This window comes from Echeneis naucrates, chromosome 23 (assembly GCF_900963305.1).
Source record: "Echeneis naucrates chromosome 23, fEcheNa1.1, whole genome shotgun sequence".
Lineage (NCBI taxonomy): Eukaryota > Metazoa > Chordata > Actinopteri > Carangiformes > Echeneidae > Echeneis > Echeneis naucrates.
Window position 1 is genome coordinate 10,468,617 of NC_042533.1, and position 25,062 is coordinate 10,493,678.

The 25,062-nt window shown below is 41.3% G+C and overlaps 1 protein-coding gene across 2 annotated transcripts in view; it reads left to right on the top strand.

The window, feature by feature from the left end:
• Positions 1–24,526, top strand: part of cerk (ceramide kinase) — a 32,842-nt gene extending 8,316 nt beyond the window's left edge. The window contains exons 2-13 of one of the 2 annotated variants that reach the window (XM_029495091.1): positions 3,133–3,267; positions 4,974–5,096; positions 7,378–7,503; positions 8,092–8,158; positions 9,050–9,195; positions 13,368–13,442; positions 13,553–13,705; positions 15,071–15,176; positions 15,673–15,752; positions 18,510–18,706; positions 21,534–21,748; positions 23,859–24,526. In XM_029495091.1, coding sequence (XP_029350951.1) covers positions 3,133–3,267; positions 4,974–5,096; positions 7,378–7,503; positions 8,092–8,158; positions 9,050–9,195; positions 13,368–13,442; positions 13,553–13,705; positions 15,071–15,176; positions 15,673–15,752; positions 18,510–18,706; positions 21,534–21,748; positions 23,859–23,919 — 1,484 coding nt within the window. In that variant the 3' untranslated portion in view covers positions 23,920–24,526. The remainder of the gene's footprint in view (positions 1–3,132; positions 3,268–4,973; positions 5,097–7,377; positions 7,504–8,091; positions 8,159–9,049; positions 9,196–13,367; positions 13,443–13,552; positions 13,706–15,070; positions 15,177–15,672; positions 15,753–18,509; positions 18,707–21,533; positions 21,749–23,858) is intronic. The other variant, XM_029495092.1, reaches the window with a different exon arrangement.
• Positions 24,527–25,062: the final 536 nt, after the last annotated feature.

Here is a 25,062-nt window from a genome sequence, read left to right on the forward strand (position 1 = left end):
ACAATCACATGGTCCAAAATGCAGGTCTTCTCAGGTATCACCCCAGCTTTACAGCAACAGAACATTTGAATGGCTTCCTACAAGTGCAGAAAAAGTTCCAGACATTAGCCCATGTGATATGAATAGGCAGTGCACAAACACAAAGAAAAGTACGTCAGGGCAAAGCAGAGAGGATCTGCCTTGCACAGCCAAGGGCTTAGCATGTAGTTCCGGGGCTGCACCAAACTAAAAGTAGGGAATTTGTGTGTGGTCCTGTGTTCTAAGTGTGTGCACAGTAATGCCATTACAGTGCACATGTGTATGTGAGGGAGTGTGTATGTTTATTCCTCTGTGAGTGTGTGTGAGTGCGGCAGGGTTACTGGAGCAGTGCAGCAAAGTGGGATTTGTCAGCTATTGTTTCCAATTCCTTTCCAAACGCAGTTAACGGCAATTGCTCACTTTGTGCTTGTTTCTGAGGTTAATTTGGCCAAGATGTTCAGAGGAACGGCCTGCTTAAACAAAGAGAGAGACTCGCTGATTAATGCTGGCTTTTAACTTGTTGACAGAAGTAGCTTTGACTACCAGGTTGAATAAAATATTTCATACATTTTTCATTTTTTGAGATTCCACCTTAGGCTACAGGGCTTAAGATAACCAACATGTAAAATAAATGTGTAAGATAAAAGATAAGATATTCTAATGTATTTCACTCTGTGTTTTGGCACATGTCAGGTGCAAGTTTGGCTCTTAAATATGAGGGGGAAAAAGGATTTTCTACTGAATTAGCTCAAATTTAATACAATTTTGCTGTAATACTGGGTCCATCCATACTATCAACATGCAACATTTTACCAAAGTTAATCAGGTTTTGCTTATCTGTTCATGCTTGCATGAAATGATTTTGACTTATTAGAACATCCTGCTCAATACAATGTTTATTTAGTGAGTATATCTCAGTGATAACTCAAACCATCATCAGTGTTACGTTGTCCTGCTTTTTGCAGAATTTGCAGGGTAAATTAATTTTGAGTGTCAGCTCTCTTCCTGCTGGCTTTTACTTTAAACAATCACATGCACATACATAGAAGGCGTGCTTGAATCAACAGTTTAAACAATACCCTTCCTCACTGATATGTTGATATAAGATACTTCCTTTAAAACACACTTGTGTTCGTCACACAGGTGTTTGTCAGTGTGACGTATATTAAGATAAATTTTGTCATCGATGGCAAACCATGATTGGCCTTTTCAACACGAGCCATTTCTGAGAAGGAGAAGCACATGTGTAAATAGTAAACTCAGTGATGAATGACCTCTTTTCAGTTGCTTCAGATTCAGGTCCTGGTGTTGTTATGCTGATACCTTCCCTCACAGTGGCCGCAGGCGGGGATTACAGGATAATGGAAAATACAAAGACATGGTGTGATGGCCATCAAGGGGGTGAAGAGTCATAAAGTCAATAAAGTATCCCAGTTGTTTTAGTTATGCACATTTTTATCCATCTAAAGTCTGTTAGCATCAGCGGCAGTAAACTACAGGTCACACCAGACCAAGTAAGTCGACAAAAAACTGTGGGTTTTATTTTTAAGAACATTGCTGAGTCATATGTTTAGAACTTTTCAGGCAACGATATTCCACTGTGAACGGAGTTAGCCGTTTTGTTGTGCTGACCAAATGTACAGTGAGAATCATTATTCCCTCAAAGTACACCACAATGCAAAAATAGCAATGGTTCACCAACCAAGCAGCGTATCCCATCATGCATTACACTCAGGGTGAAGGAGAAGAATGTGTATTATTCAAGTATCTTCCAAAAGTGTAGTGGTTTGGCAACTTAAGCATGTGAAATGCAGAGAAGAGAAAACGTCGAGTATAAAAGTGGAATTCAGTGGTTAGCACTGTCACCTCAGTCAGCATCCCTGCTGTCTATGTTTGAGCTGCTTTTTTCCTCCACTCACATCAAAGACACAAAGGCCAGATAACTGAAAATGAAGCTATTAGTCTACTGTGCATGTGTGATACATGGGCAAAAACGGCAATGATCGGGCAGAGTCTGATCCCTAGTGACTAGCAGTTTAGTAAATAGATAGTCAGAGTAACGTTTAGTCATCTATTGTATATTTTAATTCAACGCCAACAGTCACTTTGGCAGAGCACTTGGTGTCATTTCTCAAATAGTTGGAATGATGCTCTTCATTCTTTTCTCAGAAATAAAGCCTTTACCCATATGGCCATAACTCTCCTTCCTATTTGTCAAATTGTGAATATCGATGGCCATAAAGTTATTCATGGCTGCATGGTGCATCATCTTTATTTGAGAAAGAAATGAAATCCTATTCCCTCAGACTCCCAGGAGAGAAATAATATGTCATGCTGTCCTCCCATGCATTACACCATATCAGCTGAATAAATTTGGTGGAGTGGCTGGAGTGACTGTATGTGATGCAGTTGAAGGGGTCAGGTGAACTTGTTGCAAGTAATATTGTCCTTTCTGTGTACAAATGTGCACGTGTGTATTCACTCCCTTCACAGAACGGCTGTCTGTTTGGCGCCACTGCTCAGACTTTCTGAATTTAAATGTAGAAAAATTGAATATGTAGGCATCTATACTTTCACCTGGATTTTCTCTGGTCACTGTCTATCAAAACAGGACCAACTTGTGTACATATATAAAAAGATACAATTTCCTTCATGTTCCCAACTTCTGCCTTTGAAACACAGTAATGCATATTAAATTCTTTGATGTCACTTGGCAGCTGAACCAATCTCACACTAGACTAGACAAACTGTGTTAATGAACAAACCATTCAAACGTTGCCAAAGTCTTTCATCCTGCAGTCAGAGCCGCCTGAATCTAGTTTTCCATGGGAAAGGGGGACAGAAAGATTTGACTCCCTGTCTCTCTTGGGATGTGACCGTGTTATTCCTCTCATTCTTCTAATTGTTTGTGCTGTCACTGACGGACTTCCAGTAAGTCTGATGAAAGCAGCTCCTGAACTAAAATAAGCATAAAACAAAATGCTGTGTGTCCTCATCTTGGGATTATTGATAATATTAGCAGCTCTAGTATTCATTTCCGTGACTGATAGAATATTAAGCCTTGTTTATAGTTTCGCACAGATGATTAATATGATTATTGATGAATCTCCTCAGCTCACAGTCATGCTGTCCAGGTCTGTGAAATAGTGGCGGTCCATAAGAGTGAAGAAGACGACCAGGGTGACACGAAGAGAGGGCGTTTGAAAAAAGCAAAGCAGCAGTCCCAGCTGTATCCCCACACATTCACAGGTATCACACACTTCAGGCCAATTCATGGCACACATCATCTCACAGCATGACTGTTTCATGTCGTTCAGCAAAGGGCAATATGTAAAAGAGTGCTTCCTGCCGTCAGAGGGAGGTTGTCATCAAATTCGTACCCACAGTCGCACTCATCTGGAAACCAACGACTGACCTTTAAAGTGACATTTCACTGATTTCTTATGTCAAAGTCAGTTTACTTATCACAGCCAACATTACTAAGGGCGCAAAAGAGTTCCTTAATGACTTCAGTGGATCTAAAAGGGCTTTGTCAAGTCAGGGAAAGTGACAAATTGCATTATGGGAAGGGGAAGATATATCACTTTTGAGGGTTTTAGTTAAGGATGTTAAAGTCTGTTTTCGCTGCATCAATTTTGACTTCTCTTAAGAGCCCTCCTCCATCCTACATCTTTGTGGAGGTGAAGCACTGAATCACGAAGTGGCTCTTTAAGAAAAAGATGCAGCATCTTTTGTTCTTTCCAACAACATCGCCTCAAGCCATTTTTCATCACTGTCACTTTCATTTTATTGCAGTAGGTTAAAGCCACATCACAGCTACATTTTGGGTGAGTGTGCCAAGAACTCATGTTGAGCTCAACCAATCACGAGTGATCTGACACTCGAAATAAGCCTGTCGACAGCTCCACAGTCTGAAAGTAATGCATTAACAAGAGAGTCCCTCACAGCTTAGCTGACTGGGTCTAAGATGGCAGCGTGCCAGTGACTTATGAGCTAATGCTTGAGTTTGAGCCATTAGATTATATCCAAACAAGATCGGATTTACATTATTTATCACAGCCAAATGTTAAAAATGACCTCACTAATGTGAGCTTTTACTGGCATTAAACTCTGTCGCGTCTGACATGACTGCATTGCCACAGTCTGTGGAAACTTGGCTTCAAAGATACGTGCCATCACTTACATCCTGATTATGTAACTTACTAAAGGATGATTCTGCCCCCACTCGCTGCCTGCCCCGCTGGAAGTATGAAGCACTGTAAGTGATTTCGACTGAAGAGCTCGCCTGAGAAGTTAACTTTTCTATCTGATGAAAAAAATGCTTAGCGTGAGCATTTGACTTTGAAATCCTTAGTGAGTGAATGTGCTGTCAAAGTGCTCAGCGGCTGAATTTTCAGTCCTCAATGTAAATATTTCAGTAATGTTCCTGGCAATATATTATGTGACTCCGTCTATGCTTTTTGTCTGATTATCAGCACGGCCCTGTTTTACTCTACAGACTTCTTCATCTGCCTCATTTCTAAATCATTCACATATCTGATTGACCTCACACAAGATAAAGCATGGCTGCTACTAATGAATGCAGTTAATGCCACATGTATGAATGGACAGAGATGCATCATTGGAGACACAAAAAGTCCTGCCCCACAAATACTCAACAAGTCAGACACGATGGATGTTTGCTCTGATTCATACTTTTAGATCGAGGGTGGCGAACATGATATAAATGGAAAGATCTGTCTGAGGCTTTACTCAGCATTTTAGATGTTATCTCCTAAAACCGGATCAGGAACTCCCTTGTTTTCATGATCGCATCATTCTTCCTCTGATGCTGTTTTTCTAGTCTTGCTGTGAGAACACAAAGTGTTGCTCTGTGATTGGTAAGAGTGCAAAACAAAGGTTTCCGTGTGAACAGACATAAACTAAAAATATCTTTATTTTTTATTTCTCCACAGTTTCATATGTGAGGAGGACAAGGCAGCATCAGTGGCGGTGTAGTGATGTCAGCTTCCACTGTGCCAGCCAGGCGCTGTGTCAGCAGTGGATCCAAGTTATCAATGAGCAGCTGTCACTACTCAGTACGTCCTGCTCAGTGATGTTCTTTGACAGATGTGATGATGCACTTTGGGCTTAATCAGAACTTAATCAGGCAACATTTATTGACTAGATGGCATTAAAGTGTGATGTACTATAGCAGGAGTCTGGCTCAGAGTGCACATTAGTCACATCAGTCATCAATCTGCGCAAGAACCAAAGTGCGCACGTATCTGGAGGAAAAGTAGATTAAAGAGAGGCTCATTTGGGCTTCATAAAGAAAATCCTAATTATATCACACAATGTCTTCAAATGCCAAATTTGGATCATGCTAAATTATCAGAATTGTTTTGTCAGTTTTTGTATGCTTGAAAAGCTCCCACTTCTGTAATTTGTCTGTCAGGCTAAATTGGACTACAAGAGGACGTGCCAAACGACAGTGTACATTTAGCTTGGAGCTCCTTGGCAAATAGCGCACTCTGAGGATCAGCCTTTTTGACCACTGAAGCAATTTTAATACCTGAGCAATTGTAGGGTGTGGATCTTCAATGCTATGTTTTCCTCAGCTTTGTATGAAGGCTGTTCCACGCCAGTGTGCAGCATGCATTATGAGTCACTCTTGTTGCTGAGGAAAAATGGTCCCTAAGCTGCCCTCTGTGCCAGCTACTTTCTTCATCACGCTGCCTCTTGTCACATTCAGAAATCTTGATATTTTATGGTGGATTACACGAACAGCGGTTGAGACGTTCTATGAAAAAATGATAATGGCTAAATATACTGTTTACAGTTTCATATCATGGAGCCCAAATTTAATTAGACAGATTGTACCATTTTTCAAATGGTTGAAAAAAAAAATAATCACAGGGTTGTGATAGATGTCATATCTTGGAAAAACTATATATAATATAGTTTAATGACAGTAAAATGAAAGTGTTAGAAAACCTGACTGACAGACAGCACTTCAGTAAATATATTGAGTTATTATACTCAGCAATATCTTCTTTAAGGTTATAGTTAGCATTCAATACAAGTCCTTGTTCTCCTACAATTCACCCAAGCTTTAGCAGAAGTGCATACTTTTGTCCAAATGAAGAAAAAAAAAAAAAAAAAAAAAAAGACAGAAAACTTTTTACTCTCTTTAGGAGCATCTCACACACAGTGAACCTCAGGAGAGCCCAGAGGCGAAGCTGCAATAGACAGCTGCGTTTCTCTTCTAGACAGGCCCTCAAAGGCTCAGATACAAAGGCGGGAGAGAGCAACAGTCGTCCGATAAAACATATAAATAGTCATATTATGAGTGAAACAGTGTAATGTCGGGTAAAGATGTCCTTGGCCAGTTTGTATGTGAACCATGAGATAGATATCTAAATTATTGGCACTTACTGTCCAGATGTGCTCCAAGGAATCTGTACATCTGTCTTTCTACTTGTCAACAGTAATATAAAACTAAAAATGCATTAAAAGTCATTATGACTATCCATTTGGAAAATAAACTATCAACCTAACTATGCAGTAAAGAATTCTATATTTTTCACTGATGTGTTGGCATATAAAATCACCATAACGTTTTTACACTATCAATTACCACCTTCGGATTATCATATCTTTGACCCAGCTGAATGCAAAGTATAGGATTTTGCACTTTGGGGCTCATGATACGATTGCAAAGTGATTGTATTATTGGGTTCTAAAGGTATGAGCGTGTATCTAAGATGGGTTTAGCCCATCTGAGATGGCGCATTTGGCCCCATTTCGCCTGGAAAGATGAACCAATTCAAGAAAATTAACTACATTCATTGTGAAGATGAAGCCTTAGTGTGTTCAACAGTGTTAGCGTCCTCCACAGTGCACATCGCCCGTTGGCAATTTATTTATGTAATCTAATGGAACTTTTGTCTTATTGCCAAACAATATCACCCTATGTTTCTCTCTGCTCATTTAGCACTTGATCCCAATCCATTTGTTTTCAATTTGAGCTGCTGCTTTGTTCTTCACTATCTTGCTTTGTTCCCCTGAATGCAGCCTTCCACAGCAATCATAACCAAGCCATTTAGTGTTCGCCATCACAGCACTATGTAGGTTTATCACCGAATGAATCAGCATCACTGAATTGCTTCGTGCTCCTCCTACAGTCAGTAGACAAGCAATTTATTTCTTTAGCTGCATGTTTTGGCGAGCATTCAGTTTGACGGAGCATTTCGAGAAAGGTCTCTGTTTAATAAAAACTTCATCAGGCTACTGTCAGCTGCTCATTTGTTAAGAGAAACAAAAAAGGTAACACTGCTCCTTTTTTAATGACTTTCATAACCCCGCCTCACTTTGCAGCCAACAGACCGAAGAGGCTTCTGGTCTACATCAATCCTTACGGAGGGAAGCAGCAAGGGAAGCGTATTTACGAGCAGAAGGTGGCTCCACTGTTTCGCCGCGCTTGCATCTCGGCCGATGTGATTGGTGAGTCCCTATCAGTAGTAGATCCTCAGCATTTGAATAAAAAATGAGTCCTGATGGTCACCATATAGATCTCCATGGCCACCATGGTGTCTTCCAGGGACTGAACAGGCTTGCAAGGATATGATTTGCCTTATAGCGCCATTAATCACCACAGCACCTTAATGGAAGCTGTGATAGTTGATAAGCTTGGGTATCCAAACACATCTATTATTCAGCAAGTGTTTGCTGCAGCTACACATAGTCTGGGGTATTGATGGTCTATCAGGGTGAATACTATTCACTTTATATGCTTGGTAAACAGATTTACTGTTGAAATATTGTTTTTGTCTTTGTGAGCCCAGGGCTCATTTTGCAGGCTAATATAGAAAAGCTGAACATTGTTTTGCACTACAGTGCCTTTGATTTTTCTGAGCATTAATCAGCATGAGGCGTCCAGTGTATGTTTCAAAAGTGCAGCACTTTTCATTTTCGTTTTAAAATGTCTGTTACAACACGCTTGTGGTGCGAGACGAGTCACAAAGCATCTCGTTTTTTTTCCTGCGCATTGAAATTGTACTAACACTTGCCATTTGCCGTTTGTTTCTATAGTCACAGAGTGTGCCAATCATGCCAGGGACCACTTGAAAACAGAGGCCAATCTAGATAAATATGATGGGTGAGTAATTGAGATACAGTACGTAGGTGCTGCTTTCAGGTTTTCAGGAGTTATGTCTGATGTCCACTGACAACCTCGGCCATGAACTATACATTAGTTGGTGGAATATTAAAAGATTGGCTGAGGTCCTTTGTGGTGTAATGCTGAAATCCTTATCGGTATATGAGGCTGGTTGTGAAAATGTGACTTTCTGACCAGGGACATCAGAGATCAAGTGAGGAAATGCAGCTAACTGAAGGGGATGCACCCATAAAAACTCATGATAATGGGAATTTGTCTGAACAAAGGTGTGACGTATCTATTTTGTCAGTCCTTCACCAAAATAGAGGATTCACAGGCCCCAATAGTCGCACAAAGGTCCTTTTGAGAGGGTGTAAAATGATCTTAAACATCCAGGATGTCCATCCGATGTTCTGTAGCAACAGCTGCAGTTCTAAGAGCAACAAACAAAAGGTTCATCAGAATTTCTGCGTTTTAACCATCAGTTCAGAATCACTGATCACAACTGTACAGAGAAAGCAAAATGTGCCAGTCCCAAAGAGGACAAATTGAATTCTTTTAACTCAGCTGGTAGCTACAAGATATGGCTGTGACAGTGTTTGAAGCAAAATGCAGCTGGAAAAAAATGTATAATGCATCAATAGCGTGAAAAGGGCTTTCCTGCACAGTGCCCTGTCTATTCATCACATATTCGGTCCAGCAGAGTTGGTTTAGTCCACAATTGCTTTATGAAAAACTGTGATGCAGGGTGGCTCGGTGTGTTATTTTTATTTATTGAAGACATTCAGAGTTAGACCTGCTGCCAAATTGTGTTCCTTTCAAGCACAGAGGGAAGAACTCTTCAGACCCACGTAAACAGGTCGTAAATCACAGTAATGTCTATCTTCACAGGGTGGTGTGTGTCGGTGGAGATGGGATGTTCAGTGAGATCGTGCACGGGTTGGTCACCAGGACCCAAACTGACCACGGCGTGGATCAGAGCCGAGCAGATGCTGAGTTGGTGCCATGTTCTCTACGCATAGGAATCATTCCTGCAGGTCAGCTTCCTTCATTGTGTAACATATGGAATTAGGCTTGAACAGCAGTGGTTTTAGTGGTAATGAGACCTATAGGTCTAAACACTTAAAAATAATAAGTTAGATGTTACACAACATTGAAATTAGGCATCACTTTTTCAGACTGTGAAGGATAATATGTAATGCTTGCATGACACACTACAATTTGCCTTAAGGACACAATTTTTACTTTTCCCCAGACGGAAAAAGTCTGGCTCCACTTTCACCATGACTGTTGCTCTCTCCACCTACACAAGCATTATAACCCACAGCTGAAGGTGCCAAGTTCACACCAGGTCTCCCACAGTTGCCAAAGTCCCAATGGGAAAAGTAGAATATCATTTCTGGCCCCTTCAAGAAGTCAAAAAAATAACAATTGAATGAGTCCTGCAGTCAAAATTGATGGTGTAGAGGGTTACAGTAAGCATACATGTGTCATTAGTTTCTTTCTAAATGATATATTTAAGGTGTCGGAGTTTGAAAGAGGACTCCAGCGGTCCCATTCATCAAAACTGTTTGACTCAAACAGAGAAGATCTTCAGTTGCTCTGATCTCAGATTTCTAAATTATAGAAAAGAATCCCGAAGGACACAGGGCAGGGGGTCCGACTAAAGCCCTGCAGAGGTTCAGTCAGTCCATAAGTGGGAACATGAAGGGTGATATTTTAAAATACTGTCATTTTCACTTGGGTAGAAATACAGCGCACAAAAAGCAGACATACAAAGTGACTTCTTCTGACTTATTCAGTTGTTTTTTTCTTAGCTTTTTACGAACGCAGATCAATGAAATAGTTTGATGTGTAACACTGTGATATTAGAGAATTTCAGAAGGCTATAAAAAAAAAAGGTTGAAATCTTATCATTACCCTCCTCCTCAGGAACCTTTTCGGTGAAAATTCAGGACTACTTCAAGTGAAAGCACTTAACAAACAAAACCGTTTCAAAGACGTTTTGGTGTGATATTGGTTTTCAATTTCAGTCCAAAGACCTTCCGTGGTGTAGAGTCATACAAACTGCTTAATGGATGATGCCAACCTTTGTTTGGTGTCATTAAAATCAGCGCAGGCTTTCTGACATTGCTTTAAGAACATGAAATAAGAACTAACACAGCGATGAGCTTAGTGATGACCTTAGCGGAACAGCTTAATGAAGAAAAGATCGTATTTCCTCTGAGGTCTGTCACCGACAGAAATAACTGCTGCTGATCGGTCATGCATGAAGGACAGCTGCAGCAACGACAGGAAAGGAACAAATGCAATGTTCCTATGAGAGGGATTATTTATTTAGTCCAACAGGAATTTCGGAGCAGATCAGCTTCTCTGTCAGTTCATTGTTGACAGTTGTGGACCTGGAGTTTATATGTAGCAGGCATCACCAACAGAAATCAAAACCAAAGCTGAGATTGAAAAAGTATCAGATTCAGTTTCATTTCTAATACATAAAGGGCAGTCTTATCATAGCATGACCAATCCCTGAAATAACTCATTCCTCTGTGCCATAAATCTCTATTGTTACAGAAATATACTTTTTCAAAGTTTGCGCAATAAAAAGTGGAATAATCTCCATCAAATGCAATACTTATATTTTGACGAATAGCAAAAACCTTAACACTCAGCTGTTTCAGCGGTTTTAGTGGTTTTTAGGAAATTATTGATCCCTGTTTTTTTTTTTTTATAAAAGTGCAGACTTGAGAGCTGTTTTTAAAGACTGACATCTTTAGTAGTAACAACTGAGGTTTGGGGCTGAGTGCCAAAGTCAGGGTAGGGCACGCAAAGTCAGAAAAAACATGTTAAAGCATTTTTGATTTATTGGTGTTTTAGATCAATATGCTGCTAACAAAGTTGTATAATAATACTATCATCCATTATTGTACTATAGATCGGAGCATTCTCCGTCTCCTGCTGTATTGACCGAAAGTGATCAATGAGTCTTTGCCTTGCTGATCACTGTGTTTTATAAATGTCACCCCAGCCAGTCGATCGCCTCAAACGGTTTGTAACTTCATGATAACGATAAAAAATGCAAACATTAACAACTGGCACGCACACACTTTTGCCATAAGGCAACAAGAACAGACATTATGGTTTCACAAAAAAAAAAAAAGGTGTGGCCTCAACAAAGTATTCCTCAATAACACGGTCAGACTTATGGAAATGCTCTAGCGATACGCAACCTTGATACGCAAAATCCCGCGTATCAAGGTTCAGATTAAGAGCGAGACCTCATGCTTCTGTATTCAGACATTTCCTCCCAACACTTTCCTTTTAGACTGGACTTACTTGTTATGCTCTAACAGTACAGTGTCAGTTAACCCGAAAACAGGTGATTTTGCTGAAAAAAAACAACTCGTACATGTTGATCAAAGATCCCTTTGTTTTTTGTGAAAAGGGTTCACAGACAGTGTCATTGTATGACACAATTGCAGCTATAAATACATTCATGCACTGAGATTTCGAACAGCAAAAATAATGGTTTTCCATTACAGCCCTGAAAATCATCCAGGCTCCATTCTTGTCCCTGAGATAAAGATGATCTCACTGCCAAGATGATTTTAGTGGCGAGACAGTTTTGGGAAAAATGCTGATGAAAACTGGAACTTGAACCTCTCACTGAGGATATGTCTTGTGACAGCTTATGCTCTCTCTGCTGAATACGCCAACAGGCTACTGCGGTTGAGTAAGTTAAGGGGAATAAAACATTGGAACATCTGAGGGCTGAACATCATTGAACATCTGTGTGTGCCATTTAAATCCATTCAAAGTCAGTTGGCTTTTACTGCGTAGCTTTAGAAGAGTCAAATGGCATATGTCACTGTTTTTACACTTCGCATAATAGCAGGCAGTGCAGCGCTGTCAGGAGCAATTGGAAAGTGTTCAGATGTGATTATGAAGCTCAGAGGAGAAGAAGCAAAGGCCAGATAAGTGATATTCATAAAAAGTCGGAGATAGCGATTGAGGGAGCTCATCTTCATACTCATCTGTGTCCACTGGTGAATGACAGGCCTGATCGCCTCTGTCACGCTTCTGTGAGCCAGCTCAAAACATCGGCGCTTAGATTTCACTCCCTCTTCTCGTCTTTCCCTCGCCTCTTCTGTCTTTTATCAGCGGCAGTGGGTCTATTTCACCACTTGAAGATGATCAAAAGTAGGGCAGATAGGTCTGAAATTACACCATGTGGTGCAGAAAAAGAGTGAGAGGCCTATTACTGCTCAAGTTGAAAGATTTAATGCCAAACTCAACATTTCTCTCAAGGCAGGGGATGCCTCTTATCCTCCATTTGTTGGCTGAAGAGAGTCGATAATAGCCCAGAGCCTGGAGCTATCCGATTAGTTGACTTTGTGACGGGAACGTCTCCTCATTTCCGCCGAAGAAAATCACTCAACTGAGTTCTTCTTATTTGGTAGGAGACATGTGACTCCACTGGGGGGCAAACCATTTATGACTGACTTCTGATTTATGAATAACACACATGTGATTAACATCTTCGCAGCGTTGCCTCCCAGTGGAGTCTGGCAACAAGCCTGTACAGTCTGTCCCCATGAGATATCAACATCACCGATCAATAATAGTCCACCAATAAAAAGTAAACAGAGCTCAACCTGTAATAAAAAAAATTTGAGCAATATAAATGTTGCAGTGGAGCTTAATGTCTGTCGAGGTCACCCAAGTTCATCTGTTTTGAGAAGCAATGAAAAAAAAAAAAAAACCTGAACGACACTTCATCCGTCCAAGCAACAATGCTGGGATGGGTCGACCAGCCGGACCTGAATTATGACACAGTTTAACGGCAACTTGCAGGGAATTTTTCTTTAAGGAAATGACACTCCCTACAAAACAGGACTGTCCTTTTACAGCAGATTTGAAATCAACCAAGAGGACACCCCAGGAGAATGGCAATTGTACTTATCTTACGTGAAAATAAATAAATTAATCTTGTGTTTCAACAACTATTGATCTGATAATCAAGAAAGTTCTCCAGGAAGCATTAAGTCATGAGCTCCGCATAGTTATTCTAAAAATAACTATGCAGAGCAGATAAACCCCCCCCTCCCCTCCCTCAAAAGAAAAAAACCAAAACTGTTTTCCTTTGGCAGCATCTTTAACATTCCAGCTCTAGAAGGCTAAACATCGACCTGTGTGTTTTCTTATCCAACAGGGTCCACTGATTGTATCTGCTTTGGCACAGTGGGAACCAATGATCCAGTTACATCTGCTTTACACATCATTGTAGGTGAGTAAAGTCACTGAAAGACTTCTGGCACACGTTCCCCTTCGGCCAGCGGCTGTCAGTGCTGCGTAAGAAGCTTTGGATGAGTGTCTCTCCTGGGTGTGTCCTCGCAGGTGACTCCCAGCCGATGGACGTGTGTTCGGTCCACCATGGCGACGTCTTCCTCAGATACTCTGTCTCGCTGCTGGGCTACGGTTTCTATGGCGATGTGTTGACAGACAGCGAGAGGAAGAGATGGCTTGGCCCTGCTAGATATGACCTGTCAGGTATGAGTGCCATCGTTCTGCAAACTTGAGTGACTCTTCAGGCTAAACCGTGCTGCACGTTTTATCTTTTCTTTTTTGTTTGACCTGTGGCTGTCTGACTCCATGTTTGCATGTTCTCCTCGTGTCTGCATGGTTTCTTCTGGGTTCACTGGTTTCCTCCACGTGAACTGGTGACTCTAAGTTGTCCGTAGGTCGTCTCTGTCTCTGTCTGCTGGCCCTGTGATGGGCTTGCGACCTGTCCGGGGTGTGCCCCGCCCTCACCCGGTGTGAGCTGGGATTGGCTCCAGAAATCCCTGCAACCCAGATAAGCGGTAGATGATGAATGACTGAATGAATGAACCTGGGGTTTAGCCCAGAGCTTGCTGGTTTGGTTTTGGGTCCAGACTTTGGAGGATTAAAGATATAAATCTAACCCTCAGCCTCAGGCTTATGAATTCCAGGCAAACACTTGTGTAGGTGTGTTATGAGGCTCATGAACACCAGCAAGACTTCTCCTCCCGCTGGGGCTACAAATAAATACATGCATTTTATTGTACTGTGAAGTAATTTAAACAAAGGCCTCCACCCGACAATGCAGCTTATGAAAGCTGACTAAATTAAACTGGGGCTGTACGTACAGAGGAGAAATAATTCTGAACTGAGAAGTGGCAGCCGCGTTTATGAAAATGTGCATCTTCGACGTGTGTGAACAAAGAAGCCGCCAAGTTAACACTCACACGTTTGTGCAATGAGATACTTTTCATTTCGTGTGCTTTCCTGCATTGCGTCAAATGTGAAAATATACATCGCCAGTTAGACACCAACAAACATGCTGAATCTATCTCCTTATCCAAAATCTGCGATGTTCAGATCCATGTTTACTGGTTTGCAGTTTTCCAAGAGCATAGTCACATTTCAAGGCTCATTGCCACCATCTCAAGATGAGTTGAATAGCGTTGAACCACGGTGTAATGCATGTGCATCTAACGCATGTGCATCAGACAGAAGTAACGAGGCCCATGCTTTGAAAAGACTGGAGGGTTGTGAGTCCGTGCACTGCAAATTCTCCTGTATGTGTAGCAACGAGCGTACACAAAGTTCCAGCACGAAACCTTTCTACACAAGCTATTTATAAATGAGGTCCCTGGGCTGCACCTCACCCAAAACATAATAGCTGTTTTAAATAAAACTTTTTCTGATTTTATTTTAGTCAGTTAAACCTATAGTCTCCGGAGGAAAAGAACCGTTATGTGTCAATTTCATTCTTAATTTTCTTTTTGGGTATAATTAGAGTTAAATTCAACACAATGAAAATGAATGAAAAACACTGGTGTCCATTCAGTGGCAACTCTTTTTTTTTTTTTTCTTTTTCTTTGTTTGTTTCAGGGGTAAAAACCTTTCTGAGTCACAACTACTATGAGGGCACCGTTTCCTACCTCCCCACCGCCGACGGTCTGGGCAACCCCAGGGATAAGGTGCAGTGTCGATCCGGGTAAATAAACCATCTGACATATCCATTCCTACAGCTCTCCTGCAATATTTTACTCTGTGCTCACTTATCTGATGCAGCCCTGCAGAAGAGGTGCCGCTGCCAGAGCTTAAATGTGTTAGTTTAGTTTGTCAGGATCTGATTTACTGTTGGCTGGAATCATTCGCTCTTTTCTGAATAGTGCTTGATGAAGTGCTTTGGGGTTTGAGATGCAAGGGGCTGCCCCTAACACCTCCCCCCCCAAAAACATCTGTAAAAAAGAAATAAATAAATGAATAAATCATGTTTCCTGACATCTTTCTGACTAAACTTTTAATATTCACAAAGCTAGACAAAGGTACAGTACATGTCAATTTAAAATGGGCTGGATTTAGTTCCACCTAATGAACCATTTAAGCCTTTTAACGCCTCGCATGTCACAGAAACACTGATAGTTTGACGATTTTGTTTAAAAAAACTAACAAAAAAAAAAAAAAACAAGGTTATGCTGATATTTCAGGTGCCACATCTGTCAACACAAGCACTCATCAAAGGACAAGCAGTGGGAGATGTCAGAGGAGGAGGAAAAATCTGATAAAGGTACAAGATTGAGATTACTACTGGGAAGAAGAGCTAATCAGAAAAAAGTGTACTTCTATTTCTTTGCTCGTTTTTCTATTTTAAAACGGTTTACATATTTTTGAGGTGTGGAAATTAGTCACTGTCGTCGGAGGAAAGACTAAAAAAGAAACGAAATAAAAAGGAGATGAGACAATCCTAGTCTGACTTTTCCTTGAAGTCACACAAGCTCCAAACCAAATCAGGGGAGATTGGCATTTTTCTCAGTTTTTTGGGTTGGATTAAGTGCCTGAGGTGGACCGAGGGTAAATAACATCGTCTCCTCCTTCTCAAATATCACTTCATCTCCATTTTCTGCCGGGGCTGTTTTGCTCCCGCAGCATGGCAAAATCCTTGATGAGATTCTTGATGAGTTATTGACGAGAAAATATAAACTGACTTCAGTGACACTGCACAGCTCCCCATTGTGCCCTGCCGGAGCCTTTTTTTTTTTTTTTTTTGGAGGGTGGGGGGGGTTATTGATTTCTAAATCTCCATAATCCACCTTCTTCATCTGTTTGATCAGATTACATGTTCCTGGTTTGTCTGTCAACAATGTCACCTCCTGTTTCCTCACCAGCTCCCCTGACCATTACACACACACTTCATTATCTACAATCCTCTAAACCCACCAGCACACCACACAAACCTCTGGAGGCAGATGAAATACTGACTCCTCTGTGCGCGCAGCGGTGCATGTTTGTGCGAGTATGTGGGTACTTTTAGCTGCAGATGAGCCTTGTGTGTTCCTTTTTCTCTCTAATTGGTGTTGTAATGTTAAATTCAAAGTTTTTTTTTTTCCCGTTTCTTTATAACCTGGCGATCTGGGGCTGCAGATTCCTACTTAATATCTCTATGTGCATGCGTGCACTTTTTTCTCCCCATGTCAGTACAAAAGCAAGCATAATCTGTGTGCATATGATGAGTGACAGATTTTTTTGGCTTTTAACGTCTCTGACCAAGGGTTTTCCTCATGCCAGCGCTGCTGTTTGTTTTGCACTTTCTTTTTTTTCTTTTTTTTTTTTCGCTCTTCCTGGCAAGGGAAATCTCAGACAACTGCTGAATCAATGAGGCACGACACACTCTCTCTGCAAATGAGCCAGCGTCTCCTCCGAAAGCAAATACTCATTTGGAAGCACTCACTCCTAATGCAGAGCCCACAGTCCACTGTTGGATTTGTTTCGTTTTTTTTTTTTTTTTGTTTTGTTTTGTTTTTTTTTTTTTATCTTTTTCTCTCTTTTTTAAATTTAGCTTTAATCACTTCTTCCCAATTAGAACATTGTTGTTTGTATGTAGCCTCGGTGGGCTTGTTATCATTGGTTCGAGTTATCACCTCTGTAAGTTTGTTTTGTGAAATGAGGGGGAAAAGTAATGAATCGTTTTGCTTTCTGAGATCACATAATTTTTCCTCTGAGATGCTCACAAAAAAGTCAGCCGCTGATTTGGACGTCTATGATTACTTTTTGCAGCTTATTCTAGTGACTATCACCCTGGTGACAGGCACTGGCAGTCCCGTGGGTGATGCTGCTCTGTCTTTGATAGACCGTCCCTTGTAAACAGTCTCTAATCTCAGAGGAACAGAGTGGTGATTTGTGAGGTGCAGCCATCACATCTGTCGTTTGAGACTTGGAGTACATGTATGCATTCAATCATGACAAGAAAACTTGAAGTTAATCCAGTCTGTCAACCCGCTACAGTGCATGGCTTCCTTTTTAGATGATGTGAACCCTTCCTTGGCCAGACTTAATTGCATTTCATTGTGGAAGACATTTGGCTTTAGTGCATAAATTCCTGCATCAGACTTTCTATCTTGGCTCGATCATGAGGGTAAAAGCTGCCCTGAAGATTCCTGCCAAAGCATCTGGATTTTAATGGACCCTCATCGGCATCACCACTGTTGTGTGACAAGTTAAGCACAGCATAAAGTAAAATACACAGGATGATTTTGAAACCACATTCCTGATGGTGCATGAACCATTTGCTTCAGCACTTCTGGAATAACCAAACAGACTGCTGAGAGGAATTAGGATTTTGCTGCTAATATCTTTGTAAATGGTTTAGAAATGGCTTACATTTGACAGAATACTCCAAACAAATAAGGCAAATTTGCAGCACTGTAACAAAAAAAAAAAAAAAAAAAAACTATTGAAAAATGGCAGCAGTTTTTTCACTGCAGCTCAACGTGTCAGTGTCAGATGGAGGAGCTTTAATGCTGCACTACATAGAGTGGAGTGAAATAAGCCAGAGGTGTTTAGTGAACAAGCCTCTGCAGCACTTGATATTTGTTGCAAACTCACCGTTTTCCCTCCCTGAACATGCCAAGTTTCATTTTGTTTTGGGAACACCTGAGTCCACTGATTTGGAGTTGCTGCTGAGTTTCTACATTAGAAGTTTAAAGTGTTTAAAGCTGACTCTGGTGTGGTTCACTTGGTTAACGGAGGACATTGTGATTCAAGTTTCACAACCAAACATAAAATGAAGCATTTGAATGAAAAAACAAAACAACAAAGCATTAAAGTTTCACAGGTTATATGATTTAAATTTTACAGTTGTTTAGTTGGTTTGAATTTAAATCATCAAGACTGAATACACAAGGTCTGAAATTAGAAACCCTGGTGATCTTTGAGCTTTATAGTTCCAAAAATAAATTTTTGTTTCTGGTTAGATTAGAGATTAGATTAGAAAAGTACCTAATCTAATATAATCAAAATACTTTAACTCTTGGCTTCTCTGTTTCAGATCGCTGGAGTACGATCCATGGCAAGTTCATTGCCATTAATGCAGCCAGTATGAGCTGTGCATGTCCCCGAAGCCCAAAGGGCTTGTCGCCCTCTGCCCACCTTGCAGACGGCACCACTGACCTCATCCTCGTCAGGAAGTGCTCCCGTTTGGACTTCTTCAGACACCTCCTTCGACACACCAACAAGGATGACCAGGTAGGAAGGAAGGAGGTGGCGGTAACCTAAATAATCTGAAGCTACTCTGTGCCATTAATGGTTTGCGCGAACATTGTGCAAGTGGTAACAGTCTGCTGAGCTGAAATGATCCAGGAAACTTGAAGTTATTGAGATACAGCGAGGGTAAAAGGAGCTTCCTCCTCAAAAGTGAAAAAATCTTTAAAAAAAAGACATAAAACACAAAAAACTTTGAAGACAATTTTATGCGTCCATGCCAAAAACCATCAGCTCATGTACTGCAGGATTTTGCGCTCAAGGCTTTCTCAATCTGTGTACTGATGAATCGAAAGTGTGGTAAGTCTGTGAATGAGCCTGCTTGCTGTGCTAGCACCTCCGTTTGCTGACTCCGCACCATTTCCCAACCACGGTTCACTTCAGTTCAAATGCCTTAGCCCTTGTGCCTTCCCACGTATCATAAATAACCTCCACCCTGGTCCAGCGAGGCACCAGTAATCGCTGCATCAGGGATATGCTGTACGGGAGAAGAGGCTGATACCAGACTAATGCCCTCTAAGGATACTGCAAGTATTACCAAGGGAAGTCTGGTGATTAGTAATTATTACCTCAGGAAGGACCTCGGGATGTTTATCCCATTTAAAGGAATATTGTCGGTAATTTCAGTAGCTGTGTGGTAAGAGTGTGAATTTGCAAAGTGTGTTTTGAGCCAACACTGACATCCTGAGGTGAGCTTCAACTCCAAGATAAACATTTTGCATTATAAGAGTTTTACTCTTTTCCATCATCCCATTACATGTTTACTTTTTCCCTTTATCGTACAAGTGACTGTATAAGTTGCCCGATAAAAGGTTATATTTAGCTTCAAACGTTATCTGCCAGGCAAAGCAAAGAAAGACACGAAGAGGCTTCTGCCATTTTTTCAACTTCCTGAAAGACTTTGCTGTCCTGTGTGACAGGAAGTGTGATCCTGGATTGCTACAGTCCAGGAGAGGTGGGGGACGTCAGTCGCATCGAGCCAGAATCTGTTTATTTTGTACAAATACTTGGAAATTTAGTTGGATTCATCTTATGGTTTTGTGAATGTATCTTAAATCTCATATTTTCTACCTAGAGGCTGATTTGACGCTGATACAGGAATGAACTTGTCTTTGACTTGGTCTTCAAGACATGGAATTTGACTTAAACATTCTTAGCAGATATTTTCGATGCCTGCAAACAAGCTTTTTGGTAAAGCCGTTATATTTAGAATGAGGAAGGAGAGCATAAGATGATTCAACTTCCACAAAGAGATGTTAACGCCCCCACAGAGAAATTAAACATCTGTCTGATTTTTAAGGCTTTAGAAGCAGCTGCAACAGTTTTCATTGAAGAGAGAAAGAAAAAAGCCTTTGCTACATTCTGTAGGTGTTGAAATTGTGGCCAATCATCAGAATTTCAATTGAAAATGACTTATCTTTCTTGGCTTTTTTGATTCTTGCCACACTACCTGGGGACTGGGGTTTTGAATTGCGACTTTGGCCCAAACTATGAAGCACAACTGCAGACTGGATCTGGATGTTTGGATGTAAACATTGATCAGTCGCTCCGCTTCTTTGGTCGAGGGAGAAAAAAAACTATTGGATGGATGATGACTGATCGATTTCCCTTTGATATTTCCTTCAGTGTCATCAGCAGGTGTCAGGCGTTAGTGTATCCCTGCGTCTCTCGCCTCGCTCCCAGCTGCTTAGTTACAACACTCTGTGGTACACAAGTTGTTGTACGCGTAAAGTGAGCGGGACTTTGCATCAGAGCTCACTTAATATCAGCATCGCTGTCCAGCCAAGCGGAGAGAAAACAAGGAGTGAGGAGCCAGTAAGTGTATTCATGGCCTTGTCAGAAAGCCTTTTAGGCAGACTGTCCAGAATGAATGCAAAAGCGGCTGGAGTCATAAAGTGGGTCTGATGTGAAATAAACGGCTGTCACTCCACTTTCTGGATGAGAGAGGGCAAGAAAAGGAGGGAAAGAAGGTGTGGAGAGAGCAAGAGAAAAGATGAGAAGAAAAGAAAACGAGACTAGAGAGAAAGTGGCACCCTGTGAAGCTGCAGAAAATTGTGTGCCGGACGGAGTTGAACCTTTCTGTGACACAGAGAGAGATGAAAAGAAATGATTTTGTCAGAATCATCTTTCACTGAGTTTTCCCTCTTTCACTTCTCCGCTGTTTACATAGTTTTTATGCAACTCCATTCCACTTGCCCTCTTCCCTCCCTGCTTCCATTATGCATTTGTTCCCCTGTTTTGCTGTTTTCTTCTTTATAAATGGCCAATCAGACGCACAAGCCCACATGTAGTTTTACCTTTCATTATAAAAGCAGTAGGAGTCCATAAAAAGACAATCGAGGAGAAATTAACTTTTACCTCACCCACCAGGAGCTAATAAACTAAAAAAGAATGACATGGCACGAATCATTTTACCTCACAATGTAATCATCATATTTCAGAAGAATATTCCTATCCCTATTTTCAGCGCCATTTTATCTATAAGAACAAATAGTTTGTGTTCAGTTTGAGACGATTAAATGCTCAGAAGGTGGAGCACCATGTGAATCCTGGTAGATTAATCCAAAGAAAAAGTGATGCTTGATGCATTTCATTTGTTTTATTGACCTTAATTTTGTACCCCAATGGTGATGGAAAATAAAACGTGTAGTATAGTATATCGTATATAGAATTTAGTTCTAAGGCAGCAAGACTGCATTGAACACTATATGTCTCTTGGTTAAAAAAAAAAAAAAAAATCAAGTAATTCAATTGCTTTTAAGTTGATTTATAATGAGTCTTGACCGCTGCACCTCTGCTTCCCCCTCTCTAGTTTGACCACTCATTTGTGGAGGTCCACCGGGTGAGGACATTTCGTTTTCAGCCTTTCCAAAAACAGCTGGTTTCTCGAGAAGACCCGAGCGAGCCTCCAAAGAAGAAGGGCTTCAGTCCCATGTGCTCTGGCCAAACGACCTGCAACTACAGCAAAGCCCACAGCAGCTGGAGCTGCGACGGGGAGATCCTGAAACATGCTGCCATCCAAGTCAGGTAACTGATCACAGAAACGCTTGTGAAAGTTACATCAAACATACAGTAAACTAAGCCCATGCCTTCCAGCTTTCTGCTTTATCCAAAATAAAGTAATTGCTCGAATGAAATTACATAAATTTAGCTTCAGAAATTTGTCAGCCACCACTGGGGGAAAAAGAAACCCAAGGAAATTATTGTTACTTGTCTCTAAAGACAAATGCTTAGCTCGTGGCTTTTTAACACTGTAAAACTGAATCAGTTGTTCTGAATAATGGCACAATTCAATCATTAGTCCTGTATTTTCCCATTTTATGAATCCTGTAATTCAAGACAGGCATGGCCGTCAGCACAGATGACGACTGGCAAATGCCGTTGACTTTGCCAGTATTTCAACACGGCTTCCACTATAATAATCTCATGTCATTTGCACAGAGCTCACACCTATTGCATGAAACTGCCCTAAAATGTTTTGGTGTTTCATGAATGGAAGGCAGGAACAGATTATGTTCTGCACTCACAATGTACTGAAGCAAAACTCACAAAACTTTGAGCCACATTAGCTGCTCAATTGCACAGATATGTCGCATTGGCTCAGATGATTTATGACTTTTTTCCAAATCGTGGCATCATCATGAAATCAAATTCTTACTTTGATTTAGTGGATATGATGTAAACATGGTAAAAATTGAAATACCAGATAAACATCACTTAACCAGGAGTAACCATAAAGAAAAATTAGCCGTTAGCTCCAATATCTCACAGCTGTTAGCTGGAAACTCCTATTCGTGTTATTCTGGTACAACACTATGATTTGATGATGTAAAACAAGAACCCCGTGCCAAAGTCTAATATCTGCACACTGTCACTGTGCAAATTAGTCAGTATCAATGGAAATTAAGTATTGGCTCTTCTTGCCACTTAATATTTGCCGATGATAAAGAAGTTGTCCTACTTGGCTCGACAGAAATGAAAGCAGGAGAACCATTAGCACTGCTATCGTCCAACAGTGTCTGATCTGGAGACTCTTTCCCTGTTCCCTGCTGGACCATCTTGGCACCTTGGAGAAATTGCCGCCCCCCCCAACCTCGTTATTCTGGCCCTGTCCACACTTCAGCCTTCCCCTTACGATCAGATCTCTATATAGCTGGTGTGGCACAGCTTGACGCATCATTTATTTCATGCTCCATTGTACTTTGCCAATGATGCATGGCGCTGTAATGTTGCTAATTTAATGGCCCTCCCCATGTTAAAAGGCTACTCCCCTTTAATTAAAGCAGAAGTCCGTCCTTTTATTGCCTCTTCCTCTCTGCTAATCGTTCTTGGAGTGAGCCAGCCAGAGTGCTGCTCAGATAATTAATGGTAATAGCACAGGCGAAACAGAAAGAATGAGAGAAGGAAAGAAGGTAAGAGCTCTTAAAGTTATAAAAACGTGTTTCAAAGTGAAACTCAAGTTGCCACAATGATTGAGCCACAGAACTGACACTAACAGGTTAGTGTCAAATGAAGACATTCAAAACTCAAACATGCTGCTTGAGAGTTACTATTGCACTGAATGTTTGTTGTTTTTGTCAACTGCATGATATACAACTGAAAATAAACCTTTCACACTGGTGGGAAAATTGTTAGTTATCGTACTAATCTATTGCCTCACTGCTGGGGAGCCATGACAGGAGACTCCAGGAGGACCCGTTAAAATATAGGTATCCTTTAGCAGACAAAAGCAGGCAGTAACTGTGACTCTACGACATGTTGTACCACAGCAGGCATTTTCCGTCTTAACTGCTTCTTTTTTAAGTTGCTATGCTTATACCTTGTATGCATCAGGATCTATTATGTTTGTCAGTCCCATCTGTATTTTAACATCTGTTATAGCAGCTCTTTAAAGGTCTTTATACTTTACACGCCACAAAGATTGTCTCACTTTCAAGTTTGTGTGTCAAGTCTACACACAAGGGTGCTGTTCCATTACTTTTACATCTGCCACATGGACAGTAAAGTGTCATTGAAATGAGAATAGTCATTAAGTTGATGGTTTGTTATTCAGGCTAAATGATGCGTTGTGTCTGTGTGTGTGTGTGTGTGTGTGTGTGTGTGTGTGTGTGTTGGCGTGCAATCTTTCTCTCTGCAGTGTCCAGTGCCAGTTGATCAGGCTGTTTGCCCGTGGTATCGAGGAACAGCAGAAACAGTAGAGTGTGTGTTTGATGACCTTTCCACACTGTGACCCCTGAAGCCCAGAATGAACTGCTCACTGGACTTAAAGCTGGACAGAACATTTGGCTGCTCGTAAACAAAACCCAAAGTTGCGATGGGCAAGGTTCTCCTGGAAAAACACTTGAATTGCATCAGTGCTAACCCCGAACACTGGCATCCACTCTCTCTTTAGTGGGATGGCCTGAATGAAATGTGGAAGTCCTTTGAAATGGGAAAATGAACCCCAACGTTGAGCTTGAACTCCAGCTGAAGACAGAGAGCGGCCCCCATCACCTATGTGAACTGGTCTGAATTGGATTCAGCCACAACAATCAGCTGAAGGTTTTCATACGCTATGAAAGAGAATAAAGATAGTATTTCTCTCGATACCTGCAGATGCAGCTCTGTATGAAGGAAAAGAGAAATGACAATTCCTCTTAACCACACTGATAAACTGAAATGAGGCAACACAACAGAACTGCACCGAAAACATTCATTCATCTTCTAGTGCTTATCCGTTTACGGGTCGTGGGGGGTGCTGGAGCTAATCCCTGCTCACACTGGGTGAGTACACCCTGGACAGGTCATCAGTCCATCAGAGGGCCAACACACAGAGACAGAGAGAGACCAACAACCACTCACACTCAGAGCTACGGTCTTTGGATGGTGGGAGGAAACCCACGCCAGCTTGGGGAAAACGTGCAAACTCTGCAGAGAAAGGCCCCAGGCCGGGAACCGAACCCACTTCAGCCTTCTTATTGTGGAGCAATAGCACTAACCACAATGCTGCTGTGCGGTCCCCAGCACCAAAAATAACAATAATAATAATAAAAAAGAAAACAGATAAATAAAACACACAATCTTATCCTCCCTTTTTCGGGGAAAAATGTAATAATTTAATCTGTGACCCAGGTGAACGCAGATATGAGCCAGGGGCACTAATGAAAAGAGCTGAATATCCTGCTAATACACTAACAGGACCCCAGTGGGTTGTGTGTAATAAGGCAAAGTGGCTGCTAAGTGATTTGGTGTGTCTCAGCACTGCTGCACTGCACCTGTGGCTCTGAGTTCGGCTTCTCTCCGGCTCAAAACTACAGACGGTTCAGTCACCTGGGATTAGCCAGAATCATGCATTGTCAACG